Genomic DNA, 21,540 nt, shown 5'->3' with positions numbered 1-21,540 from the left:
ACATGTCCTTGTTCATAAGCTGTCAGACTTAGTTCTGCTAGGGCAAAGGCAGCATCACCTCAGAAACCATGAAGCAGTCTGGTCAGCAAGGGCAGAACCCATTAATCATAATTTATAGAACAAGACAGCTTTTTACTTCCAGATTTATTATGGAGAGAGTATAGAGAATGGTTGATATAGTTTAGTGCAAGCATGGAGCAAATATTTTGTTGAATTCTCACAACGTAACATTACACTGTGGCATGAGAGGCAGGTGCTTCAATTTAAGTGGTACATTGCATCACTTTTGGCCAATGTACTTAAGCATCTTTCACCTTTTGAGCACTTTTCCTAAGGTCTTTCCATATAAAAGGTCAGAGATCTCACTTCTGGATGCCTTCCAGATCGAAGAGAGTCTACAGGCCAAGGTGGTGGTGTACACTCCTTGGAACCTGCTGCTCTGCTGCAAGCTGTCATGGTTTCTATCATGGTTTCAACAGTGCAGCCAGCTTGGAAATGGAGACCTTTGTTTTTTCTACAAGCTCCTGCAGGAAATCAGAGTTTACAAACCATAACAACTTGCTGTGTTTTTCACCTTAATCCAGTTACTGAGTAAAGAGAAACATACATTTCACATAGACCTGAATTAAATAAGATCCTTCAACAGGGACACCTACAGGGATGTGCACAGCAATGTGTTGAAGACTGCAGAAGATGATGACTATTCACTGACTTTCTTGTCTGAAACCCTGGAGGTGACTAAGCTACCCATTTTAAAAAGACAAAGTTTTAAGGAGGTGTGCTAAGCCTTCTGAGGCAGCGTCAGAGAAGGATCTGACCTTCCTCAAGGAAGAACGATCTGACTTTCCTTAAGGATGTTCATTTGTGCAAAATTATATGTTCTACTATGTCTGGATGGAATAACGGTAGAAGGAAGGAATATAACTTTTGGGAAGGGATGTGCCTGCAATCTTCTCCCTTCTCTAGCTTCATAGAAGGAATTGCTGCAGAGATGCATTTTCAAGTTAACAGAAGAGCAAAACTGACAGAAACGCTCTATGGAAGAAGGAGAAGGAATGGTTACAAAATCTAATGTTACAGCATAGTAAGGCCTCCTTTATGCAGAGGTTTGCAGAACACCCAGATGAAGACAGAGGAGTTGCACAGGAGTAGTTAAACAGGACCTACATGTCATCTCTTGTAGATGTCATTCAGTAGAAGAGGCCACATTACTCTGATTGGAGAAGGCGGGCAGGAAGAGACAGGAATCAACCCACATCCCTGAAGCTTCTTCTGTTAGCTGCATGGTTTGGTTTTGGTTTTTTTGGTACGCTCATTGCTGTTTAATAAGCTGTTCAAATGGTTTACAGTTTTATAAACCTGTCAGGTGTGTGTCAGATAAGTGTGAAATTCCTCTAAACTATACAGGCTTTGCTGTTTCAGATCTCCACAAACCATGAGCATCTGGGCATACAAACCTGCACAAACTACACAGCAGGGCATATGGGTCACTGAGATGACCTTGGAGCTGTGAATTCCCATATACACATCACAGCAGGGATGCAAATCACAGAAAAATATAGACAGTTTTCTGAAGGGGACAAACCTTTGATGGCACAGCAAAAATTTGCCATGTCTACGTGGATTTTGGTTCTGGAGCCAAGCATCAAGGCGGTGAGATCCAGACTGTGTTTTTCTGTTGCTCTGCCTAGGGTCTCCCCATCTGTACAGCAGACTGACACTGTGTACTCCTCTGCATCCTGCCAGTGGCCAGCAGTCATGAGCATCCTACCTTGAGGATCTCCAGCTAATCTGCTCCTGGAGAGCAGTCAGGCACTTGTCACAGGTTTTGTGTGCTTACCAGTTCCTCCTTACTTGATGTGACCAGATGGTGATGAAAACTGCATTGGGAGTCTCTTTGTATTGCCAGGATCAGGGTGGTCTTTGCCTTTGATGGTGAAGAGAGAAGGCCAGCAGATGAATTTGTTAGGCAATAAGTAGTGTAATGTCCCAGCTGTTCCTATTCACATAGAGAGCATTGAGATGACTGACCTAAAGGAATGACATAGCAGTAATTCCTCGCGCATACTGCTAAGGTTCAGTGTTGAGGCATGTGATCTTACACCTGTCAGATTAAATAAGCTTTCCAGAAGTAAGCTGGCTGGAGATGAAGCCAGTTCTTTTATGTGTAACAAAGGCAAGATGCCAAGGTCTAGGCTGGGTAGGATTTTTAGCATACCTGGATCACAGCATGCTTTTCTACCAAGCACATGCATGTATCTACTCTCCCAGTCATGATCGAGTTCTTCATTTATGGTCAATGGTGTCTTTGTGTTGTCTGTTGGAGTAATATGATTCCCCTGACTGACTGGAGAGAAAGCAGAAATGGCATGTCCGTCAGCTCCACCAGTCTCTGCAGCAGCCACAGACTTACCCCCTAAATGAAGAGGGACACTCGTGCCCTCTCAGACCTGTGTGGCTCTTCACAAGGTGCAAATGTATAAGGTCTCCAGAGCTGGTTAAAAAGCAAGAAGAACCCAACACTCCACAGCTGCTTCAGGAAGAAAGGAAAACTTGGCCAGAATGGTGGTTTGTGAACTGGTGTGTTGTCTCATTAGCATCACCAGTTTGGAAGGGTACTGGCAGATAAAAGGTGACAAGTCTCAGACTTTGAATTGCATCATACTGTGCTTGTAAGGAAGGTTCTCTCCCTCTTTCCTTTCTCTGTAAAACCAAGGATGAATGTAGAATTACATTCTTCCTGTATGTAGAAGTTAGGACTCAAAGTAGTTATGGCACCAACAAATGCTACATATGTTAGTAGATCTCTGAGCATCAGACAATGTAAGTACCCTTAGCTAATGACCTGGATTGGACAAAAGCTTAAAGAAGGGGGTTTAAGCTAATAATTTTATCTCACAAATGAGAAGTGCTTTTCAGCAGCACAGGATCCCTGCACAGTACAACTGCCAAGCGTAGCCCTGTGACATGAGGAGATCAGGTGGGGTGCCGAATTGGTCATTGGTCAGTGCCGAAAGCCTCAGGACCAGCAGGCAAGCTGCCACACACAAGGAAAAGGGAGGAAGCCTCAGTAAGAATATTTTGATGTGAGGCACTGAGACTCTGAAAGGATTTGCTAATCCGGCCAGAATGTAAGGACTAAACCACAAAGCCCAGCTCTATGTGTTAATTCTTTCATTTGGATCTTTTCTACCAGTGCTTTGAAAATAACAAGCAAAAAGCTGGATATGATTCAAGTACCAGAATTAGGACTGGTAGCCCTGTGGACCCTGGCCATTGCTCTGTGTTAACCAGCCAGACCAGTTCGTTCCCTTTCCACTGCAGAAAATCCAATTTCCTCTTCCCGCTTCATATGCTATGTCTTGGGGAAATTTTATATTTCTTGAGGTGAACATGCCTGTCATATCCACAATTAAAATGTATAAAGAGGGAAAATAAATTCTGCTGAAATCCCAGTTTTGGTAATTCTAATCTAAGTTCTTACCAAGTGAAAAATAATGCATGGAGATTCTCACCAGACATTTGCTTATGGGGAAACCAGCATAAGCAATCATAGCTTCAGCTTGGATGCCTTAAAATCTTTGTGATTTATTTTTCATTTCTAGATAAACCTTGTATATGTGTTTCTCTGCACTTTCAGCTGTGATCAGAGGTGTTTGCACCTTTACAGTGAGGTTTTACAACAGCCTCATTGGCAGTATAAAGAGGTATTTGAGGAGTGTATGGGGCATGAGGGTAAACAAGAGACTTTTATTTGAAGCTGTGGAAATGTAATTAATTTATGCCCAAAGACCTGGCTTTCTTCTTTTCAGCAGAAGACAGTGAAAGACATTGAATGGCATGGATTTAAAACAAAGCCAGTTAGTATCAACATGAGAGTAGGGAAAGTTAATGAACTGATTTTCTACAAATAGTATACTCAGGCTAAAGAAACTCCCTATTTTATACTTTTGTGAAAGAGAATGTAAAGGCTGTTTAACATTCCTTATCCAAAATATATTTTTAAGAAAAATACAGAGAAAAAATACTTGATTAAAAAGTAGCTTATTTGAGAATTTTGCTGGTTGTCTAGAGAAAATAGAAGTTTCAAAATTTCTTCTGTGTGACATAATCTAGAAAATTCGCCTTATTTTTAGGAAGAAAGGCGATTTGCTAGATGAAGACAGAATTTTTAATCTAGCTCAGGCTGCAGTAGAAGAAGGTCAGTGCTAGAAAGCTATACATATAATCTTGGAGGTTAGCTGTAGTAGGCTCTAGGTAATGAAGTGCAGTTGCCTGTCATTTATAACTTCTATTAAGGATTATGCAGAATATGGATAAATCATTTAATGATTTATACTAACAGGCTCTATACAGTTTTTTGAGCACTTTCCAGAAATAATTGGTGTTGCAGAAAAGGTTGCTTCTGTACTCAGGTGACCCTGAGCTCTTACCTATTTTCCGGGTTAGTGTAAAAACTTCAAAGTTCTAGAAGACATGCTGATGTGGAATTAATAGAGGGTGGGAATCTGACATTTATATGGTAACTGTTTGCTTCATTGTTGCATCTCAAAGAAAAGATCCTCAGACCCTCAAAATGACCCTGGTCACCTCTCAGCAGCCATTAAAGAGCCTGACACTCACGATCAAATTGTAAATGCGTAAGAAAGTGAGTCTTTTTTTTTCTGTCAGCAACTGAAGGGAAGCAGCATCTGTGGGTGTCAGCCCATGTTCACTTCAAAAATGGGAGGAAAGAAGGGAAGTTCACTAAAACTTTTCATACTTCAAGGACTCATTATGGTGGTGGCCCAGTCAAAAATGCTCATGGGTTGCCTTAGACCTGAAACTGCTTCTACTGACCCAGTAGCATTCAGTGAAAGGAAGATTGGCATATAATATCTGAGTTGCATGAAAATGGGTATTACTGCTCCATCAAAGTGGGGATTTCCCTATGTAATACCAGAGGAACCATGTTTTGTCCTCAAATAATTTTACTTCATCCTCTCAATGAGATATTTTTCCATTACATCCCTTTTCAAAATTGCTAATGAGGGAATTTTTGAAAAGGAAATTCCTTCTTGTGTTCATCAGTTTTTGGTAAGGGCTGTTGTTCTGGGAGCAGTGCCATCCTTTTATTTGTTATTTGAGATGCATGATGATTTTAATTAAGCAGTCATTGTCTGTGTGCATCATGGTTGTTGCCTTCAGTGACCAGAGAGTATAATTACAAGCACACAGGGCAGCTGAAATTTTTGCTGCAGCCCTTTAAAGATTTGTGGGAATTGCTGTCTTCACCAAAGATGATCCCTTTTCCTCCTGGACAGTATTGACTTGGATAGTCTCAGCTATGACATTGGCAGTGAGTTTGTGGCAGTCAGGAAATATTCATAATTCAGAAGCCCTGAGCCGCATTTAGTGTTACAGGGTCACAAACTCCTCGTCTGATATCCCAAACATACCGGTTGATTATTTCAGGTCTGTTATTCTGCATGCAGGTGACAAAAATCATCAATAAAGGGGGCTGCAGACCAGAAATATTTGTTCCTTTACTGGGAGAGTATTTAGGTTGGTTGCTGGGACCCGTGTCTCTTTACCTTTTTCAAACCACCCTTGCCTTGTGCATGAGCAAGTAACTTCTCTGACCCTCATAATAGGGAAAAGAGATGAAAAGTTGCAATGAAAGCCAGTGTAGTCCTACCTGATAACATGTTATTTCTCCACCTTGAGGATTACCTTGTTGCAAGTAATTCTGCCTTACCTTTAGCAGGTTCAATATATACCTCCTCTTCAATATATGAAAAACAAAGCATTTCCATAACGTCCAGGCTCTTCTAGTTACTCCCTTACCCGGTTCTGACTCAGCGAATTTTGTTCTGTTTCCAGTACAAACATGCCAAGTCATTGTGACTGGGATAAACCTAAATGGAATGTGATCTAGTGACCTGAAGGCAGAATGTCCTGATAGCTGATTTGCACAGTCTTTAGGAAAAAAAGAAAAAGAGTACTTTTCTTATCATTATTCTCAGCCATAGGTTGTACAAAATCAGAGGGTAAAGGCTTTCAGGCTGTCTGAATGTAAACATGAACAATATTCCAATATAACTCCAAATCCACTAGTTAGTAAGTAGTTCAAGTATTTTAGTGCCTGCTGTTTTGCTGCCTATGGGGAAAATACTCTAAGTGCTTTCCCTTTCTCAAAAAAAAAAAGGAGTTTTCATCTATCTTTTATAAGGCTTTCTTGTTGCATCCATTATACAGCATGACACAACCAGCCAAAGGATCTATTGTGGTGGTTTCTATTACATGTTTTAGTGACAATGTTTTTGTGGATGGTGGAATACATACATATATGCATGTTTTTATATATATATATATATATGAATGTGTGTGTGCATACAAACTTGTATATAACTATATGCTTATATATATGTAGATGCACTTATCAATCTAGATCACATAGCAATGAAGATGTATGTCCCTTATGATGGCCTATGGACTGTCAAATGTGGGGTGTTAATGCTTCCATATATGAAATCTAATTTTTTTTCATCTGGCCAGCTTGACACAAATGGGCAGAATTATCCTTATTCTAGGAATATTAGGCCATTAACTGGAACAGCTTTTAGAACTACTTTATTCTGGTCCATATCTGGCCAGCTATTTGAGGACAAAACAAAAAACAAATTCTGGTTTTCAGACTCCATGTATACTGTTAGTATCACAAAATGAAAAATAAAGGCAAGAGATGTCCCTGAATAATATTGGGGTTTTAACCCCATAACCGTCTAATGCCCTATTCACTTCAGGAATGGGAAGGGCTAATGCACATTGGAGGATAGGAGTGATGATGTACAGAACATAGTTCTATATCAGAAGGATTTTTAAAGATGCACACAAACTCCATATGCCTCTATGTGCATAAATGAAAACTGTCTTCTGTGTGCGGAGACCAGTGAGATGTCAAGATGGGCACTGTGGCATTTTAGTTACTGGAAATTTTGATTTTCCTACTCTATAACAACTTCAGCAGACCTGTTGGAGCAAGAGGAGAGCCAACAGGATGATTAGAGGAATGGAGTACCTCTCCTAGGAAAAGGCTGAGAGAATTGAGATTGCTCAGCTTGAAAAAGAGAAGGGGTGACCTGATTGTAGGGTACCTGAAGGGACCCTACAAGACACCCAAGAGGGACTTTTGACAAGAGCATGTGGAGACAGGATAAGGGGGAATGTCTTCAAACTGAAAGAAAGTAGCTTTAGATTAGATGTTAGGAAGAAATTCTTTACTGGGGGGGTAGTGAGGTACTAGAACAGGTTGCCTGAAAGTTTTGGATGCCCTGGGAATGTTCAAGGTCAGGCTGCACGGGGCCCTGAGCAACCTGTTCTGTTGAAAGGTGACCCTGTCCTTTGCAGGTTGGTTGGAATACGATGGTCTTTTAGGTCCCTTCCAACTCAGACCATTCCATGATTCTAGGATTCTATTCTATGAGGATATATTTGTTCAGCAGTAGTCGTACATATTGCAGACAATGGGGACTGTGTGTGTAAATGTAGATATACATGAATAATCAGCATGTAAGAGTGTTCAAAACATTACAGAACTGCTTGACGTATGGAACTTTTAGCTACTTTGCTTCTTCTAGGTTCACTACTCCAGCCTTTTCATCACCATTCTAACATCTAGCTCTTCATCAGAAGTGGTCCAGGCAGTTTTCTACTTCCATGTTTTGTTTTGTTTTTAGTGAGCTTGACATTAACTAATGATTTTTTTAAAGTTTCCTGATCTTCCTTGTAAATTTTAAATTTAATGTTTTCCTCCCATAATGCCTTCTTTGATGTCCAACATAAGGATGATTAATTCTGCACAGGCAGAATCTTATCATATACTCTTAAGGATGAGGCATGAAAGTTTGAAATCCCTGGAAAGCAGAGAATTCCCAGAGTATCAGTAGGGCACCCAGAAATAGGAAAGAAAAACTATTTTTTGGATGTAAGCAATCCCCAAACGTCTTCAAACCTAACCTTACAGCTACTGAAATATTTAAATAGCAAAAAAAAAAAATTGTTTTGCAGATAAAAAATAAAAACCAGTGTTCCAGTGAAAACAGAGCCTGACTGCCTTCATTTATTACTCAGTATTTCTGTCTTGGCTACAAAATCTAAAATGAGAGGGAACCTGGTCCATGATGGGGATGGATGGATGGACGGATGGATGGACGGACGGACGGACGGACGGACGGATGGATGGATGGATGGATGGATGGATGGATGGATGGATGGATGGATGAGGAGAAGTGCTCCCAAGAAGGTGCAGAAGGCTGACAAAGGCAAACAGCTTACCTGCTTAAGAGGAAGGTGTTGCGGGGGTAAAAGCAGGCATTCTCCTTTTGAAACACCTGAGAGAGTCTGTGCCTGCTGAAGGGAGCAGCCTGGGCACAGACAAGTGGCAATGAACAGGGTTATAACAACTCAGCTGTGGAAAGGATTGTGCTGTCCTTGGCACCACTTGGCCACTCCAGCTTCAGGGATCTGGTAAGGGCCAGCTGCTGGCATATGCTGGTGACTTAAATGTTTAACACAGATAGCTGGAGGTTACCAATCCCATTTACTTTGTATGTAAATCCCATACAATCTTGCTAAAACATCTTCCCCCCACTGAGACCAGGGAAAGCCTTACCACCAACCCTGCTGGGGAAAAAAGAGATCTGCAGACTACTCTCTTCCTCCATCATGCCACCCCTGCTTTTGTGACACCTTGCTGTCATGGTTGCACCACACAATCCATGGTTTTGGCCCCAGCATCTCAAATGCAAAATCACATCTTTGTCCCTTTAACTTCTCTCTCTGCTATTATGCCTGTTTTCTCCCCTCCTCTGGGACTGTGCACTGTTGCTGCTCTGGCTGCTGGGAGCAACTGAGGAGAATTTCTCCTACTGGCAAGTCACCAGCCAGTCTGGGGCTGGCATCTTCCCAGGACACTGCTGTTTGCATACCAGCAGGCAGAGGAGCAGATGAAATGGGACTGGTGACATCTGTACAGATGTGTTTGACTGCTTACATGCTGTTACGAATCTGCTACCCTTAAAGCCTCCATTTCTCTGATGAGATCTCTCTCTCTCTCTCTCTCTCTCTCTCTCTCTCTTTCTCTCTCTTCCCCATCTCTCCCTCTCTCTCTCTCTCTTTCTCTCAAATTTTTTTTTCCAAGGAGAAAAGGAAAAGGCAGACAGAAATAGAAGGCAAGAGACAACAGCTTGAGGACCAGATACTTCAGCTGCAGCATTTCAAGGTAAGGGACTGATGCCAGAAATGATGGATTGACTAAACCTATTCATTATTAGACATGCAGATCACACATCTGAAACCTGGGAAAAGCCCACTCTGACATGAAGCAGCTTTCACTGCCGGAGCCTATCTCTTGCAGTGATCATGTCCTGCCTGCTTTTCATTCCATGTGTTTCATGCACAGGACCATGTTTAAATGGTTTAGGAGCATGGAGCAGGAGGGTGTGAGTGCAGGTAGCAGAGCAGTGTTGTTATTATTAAATGCTGTTATGTATTATACATAATGATGAGACACCAATTGCTGTGGCCTGGGTGTGCACTGCATGGCTTCCACCAGCACCTTCTGCCTGCAGAGCTGTGTTGGATTTCTCTGGTGCCTGTCATTAGGTTTTGTGTGTGTGCATTGCAGAAGGAGTGTTAGTTAGCATGCATCTGTGTATGTATGTAAAGATTTCATTGTAGGATGAAGTTATTAGGTGTGCATGGCATAATAAAATGGGCATGTATGTACATGCAGGGAAGGTGTTGATGCATATGTATGTGTCTATATGGAGAGGCGCCTTGATATTTAACAGAGTGCTGAGCAATCCCAGTCCCTGTTGGTCTCCATGACAGCTGCAGATAGCATCATTTGAAAGCCGTCCTTGCTGTTTCTATTGCTTATCCCTCCTGTCAGGAGCATATTTGTGCATAGCAAAGATAAGAACAAAAACATACATGTGATCTTTTTGTAACCGGTGAGAATTTGTGGGTCAGATCTTGCTATATTAGTTCAGTAGGGGAGCCTGAGAAATTTCAGTGATTAAAATATCTGAGAAAGATGATTAGAACTGGACAGTTTATCCTCACAGCAAGTGAGCTGAGCTGTGTTTTTAAAATTAAGATATTTTTAGGTTGCTTGTGGAATAAGTGCTTGTGTGTGTTTGAACAGTGCACCTGCATCAGGAGATGATGTGCAGAATATCTCTGCACACATGCACTAGTAGACCACACTGCAAGTTATGCTACAGGCAGGATCTTTCTCCTGCCTCTCTAAGATCCTGCAATCATGTTCTGCAAATTATTCCTCTTTTTCTGGTAAGCAAACACAATGCAGTTAAATCCAAGTAATTGATATCAGCCTACACAAATGCCCCAATCAAGTTTACCATCCAGTCTGTGGATGTCAAACATTGGTGTTTCCAGTCAAAGATGTGATTGCATTTCTCTGGGGCAACAGGAATTGCCATTTTGTTCAGGCTTCCATTGAGTACAGGCAGGGGAGAATTTCTTCTGACAACTATAGGGTGCTGCAGCAGAGCAGTAAGGTACTGTTTCAGTACCTTCATGATGCTTATTTTTTTCCTTTTTGCTACCACACTGATGACTCCTTTTAGCATGTTAACTGTTTCCAAGCTAACTGCATTATGATTCTTTGTGAAATTCTTTAAGTAGAGCCTTTTGGATAGATTGTTCTGTCAATTTTCTGCTTCATCTGTTTTACTTTGATATAGCTGTTGCTATGTTTTATCATCATCCATAGGAAAAGTAAAACCCCTTAAGGTGGTGCAGTGGGATCAGCCCCTCAGCTGATGTAGACTGGCTATGCTATGTTGATTGCCACTAGAGGAGGTTCAGTTTTGCTGCATGGATTTTTTCAGAGGCACACATGAAAAATAGCTGTGTCCTTTTATTTTTTAACCCACAGGCTGGAGCAACAGCAGTAATCATGCAGGAAGCTAATGGGAGATCAGGGCATAGAAATTTAATGTCAGAGACATTTAAAATGGCAGCTTTTTCAGCTAAAATCACAGCCAGACTTAAGGTCTGTAATGCTGTGTGCGAGGATGAGCAACAGGATATGATAAAATCTTCACTACCTCTCCATTCAGTGTCATCACTTGTCACCAGAGGAAAACTGTGCTGCTTTTACAGGAGTGGTCATGGTGACTGCTGGTGTATGAACTGCCTATACCACCAAGCAACTGTCTGCTGGGAGACCTGAATGAGGTGATAGCAGAAGTCTAAGTGAGGTTGCAGATTTCATCCCCATTGCTGCTAGAACCCTCCTAAAATTAAAATAAATCTGTCTAAAAATTGAGATAGAGGCACTGGCTAGTAGTGTTTCTGTTTCTTTTTGGAGACAGATGAAGAAAACTGCATTTTTGTTTCATACATCATTCAGTGTTCTGGTTGCTTAGTGAAGTGCTGGCCAACATTTTATATTGCCTGCCAGTTTGATTTGCTCATTTGCAAAAATGTGTATCCCCCTGCCACCTCCCTAGTGCTCTCCCTCACCTCACCCTGCTTGTCCTCAGCCTTTCCAAGTTAGGCGCTCCAAGTGTGATATGAATAGAATCCCTCAGTCTGATATGGCTCCCCAGTCTGACACGCCAGACCAAAATAAGTGCATCTATTTTCCCTCGGAGTGCTAAGTAGAACATGATTAATTTCCTGAATTATGTGAGTTTCATCTAATTATGTGCAAGGCATACATCCAGCTTAAAAGACCAGACTTTCCTGGGAGGCCCTTGTATTTACTCAAAATGCTGTGGGGCTGTCAATGTCCATATAGAGTGTAAGAATTTCATATCAGTGTTCATTAAAATCTGCCGTGAAGAAACCTTTGAAAATGAAATCTGGGTTAATCCTTTGTCTGCAGTATCTGAGTTGATCCCACAAGCGTAACAGCTTGAATTCAAACAAAGACATTCATGCCAGTATTCAATGGGTTTGCTTCATTTTTGTGTAATATCAGAGTAATTTTCTTTTTAAAATGCACTGTGTAAAATAGCGTGTTTGGTTACCTAATAAATGTTCTGGAAGCTACAGGGTTTCTTTTAATTCCAGAAGATTTTATTCACCTTGGAAAAATATCTAATAGAAATAATCCATTGCAAATATTTATGCTGATTACCTGCAGTTTTCAAGTTGCTGATGCCAATTAGACCCCTGACAAAATTACTTTACTACCAGTTCATTCATTTTTCCCTTTTTACATCTGGCTGAAAATAAGGCAGCAGCACGTGCTGTCCCACTGCTTTAGGCAGAGCAACCCTGCAAACACTGGATCTAGTAAAAGTCAGCACTGAATATAAACAAGACTTTGGCAACACATTTTACAAAGGCTCCTGAGTATGAGGCCAGTGCTGAGGACATCAGAATGAAAGTGTAGCTCAGCTATAAATGGTCTATGTGAGATTCAGAGTTAATCAAGTGAAACCATTCAAATGTAAAAATCTGGAGTAGGAGAGAGTCTAGGGATGTGTAGGCTCTAAAAGCTGAATTCCCTTTTGCTGACCGTGAAACCATAACGTCTCTTCTGTGAATCACTGCAAAGTAAGGATATCAGTGGGCACAGACTGACTGTGTAGTACCTTGGGGCCATTGGGGTTCTCTGTTGAAGGCAGGAGGTGTATTTGTCTACATTACATTCAGATGCCTTCATTGGAAAGGTCCTAGGTTTTGGAACAGGTATAAAGATGCTTTGAAGCCCCATATTTTGAGATTGAGCATGCTCTTTTGCTCTAATAAGAGTCAATTTGCAACAGCTCTCCTAACCTCGTATCTACTCCAGTCCTTAATATGAAAATAATATTTTTTCTTCTATATAACACAAGACTGGCAGAGAGAGTTGTAATTTTGTTGTTATTGTTTAACAATAGATAGAGTTTAAACTTCATGCCTCAGTAGCTTCTTGTCCATACGCCTACGAAAGGGGCGTCCTTGTCTACGGGAACTGGAGGTGTTACCAGCTTCTATAGTTTAAAATTGGAGAAGTAGTCAAAATTCACCTTACACCAAACATACTTTGTGCAGTATCCATCAAAATTATTTGGTTTCTGGAGAAAGATTGAAATTTATTTTGATTGATTAGTTGAACTGGGGAGTACAACCTACAAGCAACAACTCATTGTTTTAAGAACTTGTTCAGCTAGGCAGCAGTTGGGCAGACCTGTTTTAACAGAGATGTTTACTATTTTGAATAAACTCCAGAATAGCAATATTTCTTCCCAAATCTGACTGCCTCTGTAGTTAGTTGAATAGAATTTCTGTTATTGTTTACTGTAGCTCTGTTTGGTAGCCAATGGTAATAAAATAAACAGAATAAACAAAACCTCCTAATTGAATGAAAAATTACTTCTATGCTGTTACTTTAAGTATTACAATTACAATAAATCCATTTTCCACAGTTATATTAGTTCTGGAGTGGTATAAATATTAGGGACCTATTTCTTTTAATATCTGCTTCTTAAAGACTGCAGTTCATGAGCACAATCTAAAGCATAATTACATCTTTATTCTCAAGAAGAGGAAAGCCTTTTCACATTCTTATAGAGATTTTGTTAGGGTATGGTTTTAGCCGGAACTATCTTATCTATAAATAAATTTTAATTTTATAGTTCCAGTAATATCGCTGTCCCAAATTTAATCTATTCTTAAAAGAATTGCTGTCAGAAAATATAAATAGATATGTCTGTCTCTCTCTCAATGTATGTACAATATTGTGGGAAAAAAAGATAACTTTTGCAAATGAAGGAACTTTGTTATTTCTTTATAGCGAATCCCTTTATGATTTTCAAGTAAATTAATCCTTCAACCAAATGGCAACACAGCCAAGCAGACAAAAAATGTTTGATGGTGTCATATAGTCTCCATTCCCTACACTGTCAGTGCAATATTCTCCAAAACCGCGTTCAGAGATAAGGATGTCATGTAGAACAGTGTTAAATGCCTTGCACAAGCCCAGGAAGATGGCATCTGTTGCTCTTATCCACCAATGATTTATGGCTTCATCATAGAAGGCCACCAAATCTGTCAGGTATGATTTGCCCTTAATGAGGCCATGTTAGCTGTCAACAATCATCTTATTTTTTATGTGACTTAGCATAATTTCCAGAAGGATCCTGCTCCATGATTTTGCCAGACACTGAGGTAGATGGGACTAATTGGCCTGTCATTGCACAGGTCTTCCTTTTTTTCCTTTTTAAAGGCAAAGGATATCTTCCCACTTTTCCAGGCACTGGCAACTACCAGTCTTCCATAATTTCTCAAGTAAAATTAATAACAACTTAGCTCCTCTTCAACCAGCTCTCTCATCAGGTCCCATGGACTTGGCCACCTTCAAGTTCCTTAGATGGTCTTGAACTTGATGTTCTACTACAGTGAGTGGTTCTACATTCTCCCAGTCCCTGCCTTTGCCTTCTGCATCTCAGGCAGTCTGTTTGGAGCACTTGCTGGTGAAGGCTGAGGCAAAAAAGTCATTAAGTACTTCAGCCTTCTCCATGTCCCAGGTAACCAGGTCTCCTTTTTCTTTCCGGAGAGACTGAATATTTTCCCTAGTCTTCCATTTATCACCAGCATATCTCTAGAAGCTTTTTTTGTTGCCTCTGATGTCTCTGGCCATATTTAAGCCCATCAGGGCTTTAGCTTTCCTGACCTGATCCCCGGCTGCTTGAACAATCCCTTTGTATTCCTCACCTTGAGGAATTGCTTTCACTTATCCTTGGTTTCACCCTCCATAGGCTTTCTTTTCATGTTTTACTTTGTCCAGGAGATCCTTGTTCATCCACACAGACCTCCTCGTATATTTGACAGGCTTCCTCTTTGTAGGGATAATCACTCCTCAGCTTGGAGAAGGTGATCCTTGAATACCAACCAGCTTTTCTGGGCACATCTTCCCTGCAGGGTTGTATTCTATGGTACGTCCCTGAGGACGCTAAAGTCCACTCTCCTGAAGTTCAGGGTAGTGAGCTTTCTGTGCACCTTCCTTGCTGCCCTAAGGATCTCAAACACCATTTTGTGGTCCTTGCAGTCCAAGCTGCCCTTGAGCTTCACATTTCCCACCAGCCCCTCCTTGCTGGTGAGCACAAGACCCAGCATAGCACCTCCTCTCCTTGGCTCCTCTATCACTTAAAGAAGGAAATTATCATCACAGCATTCCAGGAATCTCCTGGATTGGTTATACCCTGCTGTTGTCCCTCCAAAAGGTGTTGGGGTCATTGAAGTCCCCCATGAAGAACAGGGCTTGTGAGCATAAAATAATTTTTAACTGTCTATAAGGAACCTCATCAGCACTTTTGGGACATGGAGAGGTTAAGAGCTAATTCAGAGAGAAATTTCCATTTTGAGAACACAGGGCACCCAGACCCCTCTTTGTCCCAATTCTGTGTACTAGCACCTTTGGGTTGATGCCCAGCTTATCCTGAGAAGTTTGTCTCCTGCCAGGATTTAAACTGAGAATCAAGAGGCTCTCTTCCAGATCATAAAACTAAGTAACTATCCCCAGTTAAAATCTTTCAGTAATAAGAAAATAGAATAAAAAAAAAAAGAATTGTTTATCCAGGCCAGCTACACAAACTGTTCACCACAGAGAGATGAGAGATTTAGTCCTTTAACTTGTGTTCCTTATCTGCTTGCATGTCATTGAAACACAGATGTAATCATTCTAGTATGATCCCTCTATGAGTTATGCTTTTATTTAGGAAAAATACTCTGTGTGAGTTGTGCTTTGAACTGGAGCAGAGTTCTCTTGGGATGATCATGTAAATAAACATGCCATACAGGCAGGACTTCCTTGAAATGCATTGAAATTAGCAGTTCGGTTTCAAGCAGTAACAAGGTCCTTTGAGCACCTCATGGCTACTCCAGCAAATTCTGTCTTAGCCAGACTATGTCAATGTAGCTCCCTGCAACCTCAGCCCCTCCTGATGGCCCTGAAACATGTTCAAAAACAAATTCACGACACATGAATCTACCTTTTTAAAATAATGAATATAAGAAATTTTAAGACTAGAAAAGAAAGGAGTCTCTGGAATATAACTTTTCTGTTTGCCTTTTTTGACTGATGTGTGTATGTGTGAAGGAGTAATAAACTGAAGCCAAGGAGAGACTTCATGTAGAGGGAAGATATTATTTTGGGAGATAATAATGAAAAACAACTGTGGCTCTGTAGAAATGATAACTTGCAAAGCTTATTTGTTTTGAGGGGAGAGGTTTGACAATTTTTGAAATCTCAGATTGTTAACTATTCTAAAAAGGTTTATCTTTTTATTAATTTTTACTTCTCTCACAGCTACACTTACTTCCTTTGTAAACATGGAGAAAGTACCCACAGGGAAAACCAAAGCATACCTAAATTTCTGGCACCAGGAGGTAAAACTGTGGTCCCTCTTTTCATGTGTGTATCTTTAAGAGGGGGGTCTTAATCACTCTTCAGTCCAACCACATTTCAGATAGTTTGCCAGTGTTTTTTATTCTAGTTCCAAAATTCCCTGGGAATCAGATATGTTCTCATGGAGTTAAAAAGCAATTTATGTGCCAACAGGAGCAGGTTTATCCCATGCAAATCTTCATCCCAATATGCTTGGGTTCTTCACAGGACAGAATCCTATGACACACCCCCAGGACACTTGCTCCCAAGTTGGGCCATGTGGGACTTCATTGTAGCAGTCTCTTTTGCAAGCTGTGTCCCTGATGGCAGCTGCCTGCTGGGGCAGCCCAGTCTCCTCATCCCTCCCCTCACCTCTGCTGCAGCCACTGGCACTTGTTTATAATTTATTCTCATTATGGTGCTTAACCTTGCCACAAGTGAAATATTAAACAATTGAACAGACACATCATTACCATCCTGCAATGAAAAAGTCTGAAATTTTACATAGACTTCCTAAAGAGAGACACAGAAAAATAAACCCTAACTCTCCAACATAAAACACAACTCTCCGGAAGGGGTATCTTCCTGTTAACTTCAAGCAGAACTTTCTGATAGATCAGATGTTTAGAAAATATATGTAGAAAAGAAGCTATGTTTGACTTAACTGTCATCTTAGTGTTCATTGTGTTTCATCTCACTGTCATCTCAAGTCTTTAACAAACGTCAGAAATACTTACCTTGTATTGGGCCATACGTGTGATCTCTGTCAGTGAAACTAATCTGTACAAGCCAGTGCTCTGTAGTTGATGAATGAGCTGAATGAGTGAGATACAAACTTTGTGTCTGCTCTTGCAGAGTCTTGATAATGTCTCTTGCTGTGGTGGGTTTCCTTGAAGCTAAAAGAGATTAGGTTTTAATTTGTCCTCTTCATCTTTGACTTGAAATAACTGTCTATTTGATTTACTAAGTTAAATAAATGGAACCTGAACAATTTAAAAGCAATGTACTCAGAAAGTTTACACTGGTGATTTTGCTAATGAATGGGAAGCTTTCTCAGAGGACATAAACCAGTTGTTGCTTTTTTCCCCAGAAATCATTCCTAATTGGGCCTCTGTCTGTACAGCTGCAGTTTCCATTCCTGTGAGATTTTCAAACAGACAAAGTATGAGACCTTCATGAAGAAGCCATCTATAGCTACCATCATACCCATCCCTCAGGTCATTTGCCACAGGCATGCCTTCTCCTCACATCTGCAGCTCCATTTGCACATGGCTCACACTGAAGATGTACCTTGTCATGCAGGCACCCAGCTGAGATGCAGCCCTTCCCAAAGTGAGCACAAATCATGCCAGCTAACTCAGTCTCCCTTCACCTGTTTCTGCAGACATGTGGCACTGTATTACATGTTCCTGTCTGCTCTGTTGCTGTGCTGAATCTTTGCTTTGAGAAAAAGCAGTGGCTATGTAAATACTCAGAAGAGCCGAAGGGCATTCAAATGGACATGCTACAGCAAGAAAACAATGGGGAAAGATAATCTCTGCAAACTCTTTTGGTTGCCATGATTCCAGGTGGGGTTTATAACAGTGTCCATTGTTTATTTCCTTATTTACTTGATTATTTTATTATTTATTTTCTCATCTTCTCACATCTACCTCCCCTTTATACCCACAGCCTGGTGGCTCACTGGTGCTGTAGCAAAATTCTGTTACTCCAGGAGCTGTAGGGAAAGAGGAGACATGCTTTTTGGGGACAGGCAGAGCACCGGTCCTTTTGGTGAGCGAACTGCCTTGGAGATCCTGGCCTCAGTGGCCCACTGCAGTAAGGATTTTTATGAAAAGGAGAAACCCAGGCAAATTACCCATACCTGTGTGGCTGAGAAGAAACTTAGGAAGAGGTTATTGCACCAGTCTCCAATGCCTGGTCACAAAAGGTTGTCAATTACAGTAGACAGGTCTAAAAATGATGGGAAAAGTTAAGTTAATGTGTTTTAATATTCTGTGTGATGAATACACATTAACTGACTGTTGTACAACCTTTGCAACTCTTGGACTAAATGTAACCTCATTAAAAAAATTTAAGACATCACTTCTTTAAGATATTTTAAAGAAATGTTTTGTTCATTTCCTGAACAAAGAATAACAGCAACAAACTGGCAACTCTACAGGATAATGTTTAATCCTCTTTATAAACCTGCTGTTTGCTCTTGAGCTGGCTAAGCTTCACCAGCTAGGACACTTTTTGGGGGGCTTTTTGTTGCATCATACATATGAAAGCTATGACAATGTGATTCAAGTAAAAACTACGATAAAGCTGCAAGTTTTTCAGCTTGGCTTAATTCCCTAGTCTGGGCAATGCTTGAATCATATCCATCTATCATGCAGACATGCTCCTTGGGCTAAAACAAGTGTCTTAGATAACTGGAAAGGCAACAAAAGGTTTTGCTATTATATAAAACCAGGTCATACCAGCAAACTGGAAATGGCTGCTTGTCTGTTCCAGGGACAGTCATACCATACAAGGCCACATCCATCTTGCAGCAGAGCAGAGTAGAAGCTCTTGTGTTTGCTGAGGACCACACCTCTCCTTTGTTCTGCAAGATTCTCTCACATGAAAACCCACACGGGAAAATTCTGCATCACTCTGAGCAGAGGCAGATTGTTTCATTTGTCTAATGGAAAATTAAATACTACAGCATCACTTGGGAATACATCCTGGGAGGCTGCTTATTTCCAGATGGACCTACCTGTCATACAGCTTGTGTCTATAGCCCCTCTCTGTATTTGCATATTTATGCACAAATGGTTAAGGGCATCTAACATTAACATGCCTACTCACACTACAGCCATGCGAATAATATTTTTTTTCTTTTTTTTTTTGAAAGGCAAGGGAAGGCCTGCTGGCAAAGGAACAAGTCTTTCTAGAATCTCAGTATCTCATGTCCCAGTGACCTCTTTGCTAACACTGGCGACAGTGCTGTGCATCAGGAGGCCAGATCCAGACATGCTGGGTGGCCTGTACTAGCTGGGTTAGAGCCAGGTGGATGTTTGAGAAGCGGCACAGGAATACAACAGCAAGAAATGCTGTGTTTGGAGAGGGAAAAGGGTAGACAGGACAAAGGAGGAATCCCAGAGCATTTTTGACAGCAGCCATTCTTGCACTTGTGTCCCTTTCAAACTCAATTTTATTAGCCCAGGTAGATGTTTGGGAGCATGCACAAACAGAACAGGCTTTGCTGCTCTGGAAGGCTTTCCCTCTTGTAGCTGATCCATTGGGTGACAGAGGGGCTCCAGGTAGCTGCCAAACAGCAAAGTTAGACTCATTGCTGCCTCCAGAGCTCCAGATCTGCTTAAAAACCTCACCGTTTTTGTACCAAAGTAACTTTTTGCAATGCAGAGAACAAATCTGAAATGCAGCCAGTTATGGTAGAATCCCAATGGGAGAGTCTGGGGGTAAATCTGACTCACAGATGTGACGCACAAAAAATGTTCATTGCACTCTTTTAGTAGGCATGGGCTGGCTATATGTAGATTTAAGAATTCATGTTTTTCCATGGCACAAATACTGAATGGATAGAGGGAGAAAATAATTTCATATTAATAAATAACTTCATCTCTAAAATGTTAATGTCTCATAGTCTTCAAACCTCAAAATGCAAAGACTTTTGGCAAAACTTCAATTTGGCAAAAGTTTCAGTAAAAGTGACTTGATTTCAGTGGAATTACACCAGGGATCATTAGCAGCTGTTTTCTAGGGCACAAAAGACCATACTTACCGGGAATAATCCATATCCAGAAGTGTTTCACAAGAACAGGCACATTTTCTGGAGGAGGCTGTCTTGGGTCAACTTTTGATGTAGGTTTCTTCTCAGGATTATCATCTTCCTTGAACTCAGGAGACAGAGGAGTGCTCCACTTCAGCAAGCATGCTTTTAAGGAGAGATAGCACTGATTGCCCCCTAAACATTTGCAAGTACAAAAAGCATACAAAGCTTGTTTAAGGGACTACCTCAAAAGGTAGCAGCACAGCATGGACTGGGGCTTTTCTCTTGTCATAAAAAGTCATGACAAGTCTGGCAGATGCATCTGGGCCTCAGGTTAGGACACTGTCACACTGTATGTAGGACTGCAAATTATTATTCTTATGAAAAAAGTCTATGGAATTTGTTTCAAAATTGGCAAGATTGATGGTTAGATCTAATAGACTTTCACAAAGCAGGGAGTGCAGATGTGGCATGGAATAGGCATAATGATTTATGAAAAAGATGCTAAAAGTTTTACTTGCTGTAATATAAATGTCCTCTGGTACTTAAACTTTTGATGCAACATTAAAGCAAAATGCAGCACTAACAGTAAAGGTTTTCTTTCCATATACAGTATTAATTCTACTGTGTGCATTTGAGAAGCTATGCATTATTTCCTTGCTAATACTAAATGTAAACAACTTAAAACCCTCAGGCTTCACTGTCCTGAAGCATGCGAGTGGAATAAATGTAAGCATGTAATAAATGTTAGCATGTAAGATTGCAGTGCACCACTTTTATGGTCATCACTGTGTCTGCTTTATTCAGACATTTGGCACAATTTCTTTCTGTCCTGTCCAACAGTTGTTCACTTATTTATGTCCTCACTATGGTCTGTTCACATAACTGTGACCTATTTTTTTCAGTTTTTGTATGGTGCAGATGTCAGTTGGTTTTCCTATGCTTGAACAAACTAAACAAAGTGAAGCTACAAGTTATTTCTACAGTCCCAATTCTCAATTCTGTGCAGACAAGCAAAATCACCTGAGAGCAGTGGCAACCTAGAGAATATCAAGCCCAGTGCCCTTTCTACTTCAGTAACAGAAAGCCTTTTTATTGACGTGATCTAATTTCTGCTGAAGGATTTAGGTCTGAAGAAACTGTTCTCTTGCAGTAAATGAAGGAATGCTTATACCAGACAGTACATAGCATAGCTATTGCTCTGTCAGTGAAGAGGCTCCTTCTGAAAGTACAGCATATTCACTGTATTCACAATATTCACAATATTCACAATATTCACAATATTCATAATATTCACAATATTCACATATTCCAGTATGGTAATGAGCAGTACAAATACCCGTATTTTTACAGTAGTGTATGTGGCCACTCTCAGAGCTGTTTATAATTT

At 40.7% G+C, this 21,540-nt stretch overlaps 1 protein-coding gene across 1 annotated transcript in view; it reads left to right on the top strand.

The window, feature by feature from the left end:
- Positions 1-21,540, top strand: part of LOC128781595 (paralemmin-2-like) — a 124,469-nt gene that overhangs the window by 35,685 nt on the left and 67,244 nt on the right. The window contains exon 2 of the mRNA XM_053931272.1: positions 9,182-9,262. Coding sequence (XP_053787247.1) covers positions 9,182-9,262 — 81 coding nt within the window. The remainder of the gene's footprint in view (positions 1-9,181; positions 9,263-21,540) is intronic.

This window comes from Vidua chalybeata, chromosome Z (assembly GCF_026979565.1).
Source record: "Vidua chalybeata isolate OUT-0048 chromosome Z, bVidCha1 merged haplotype, whole genome shotgun sequence".
Lineage (NCBI taxonomy): Eukaryota > Metazoa > Chordata > Aves > Passeriformes > Viduidae > Vidua > Vidua chalybeata.
Note: the sequence above shows the minus strand (reverse complement) of the source record. Positions and strands in the feature narration are given on the sequence as shown.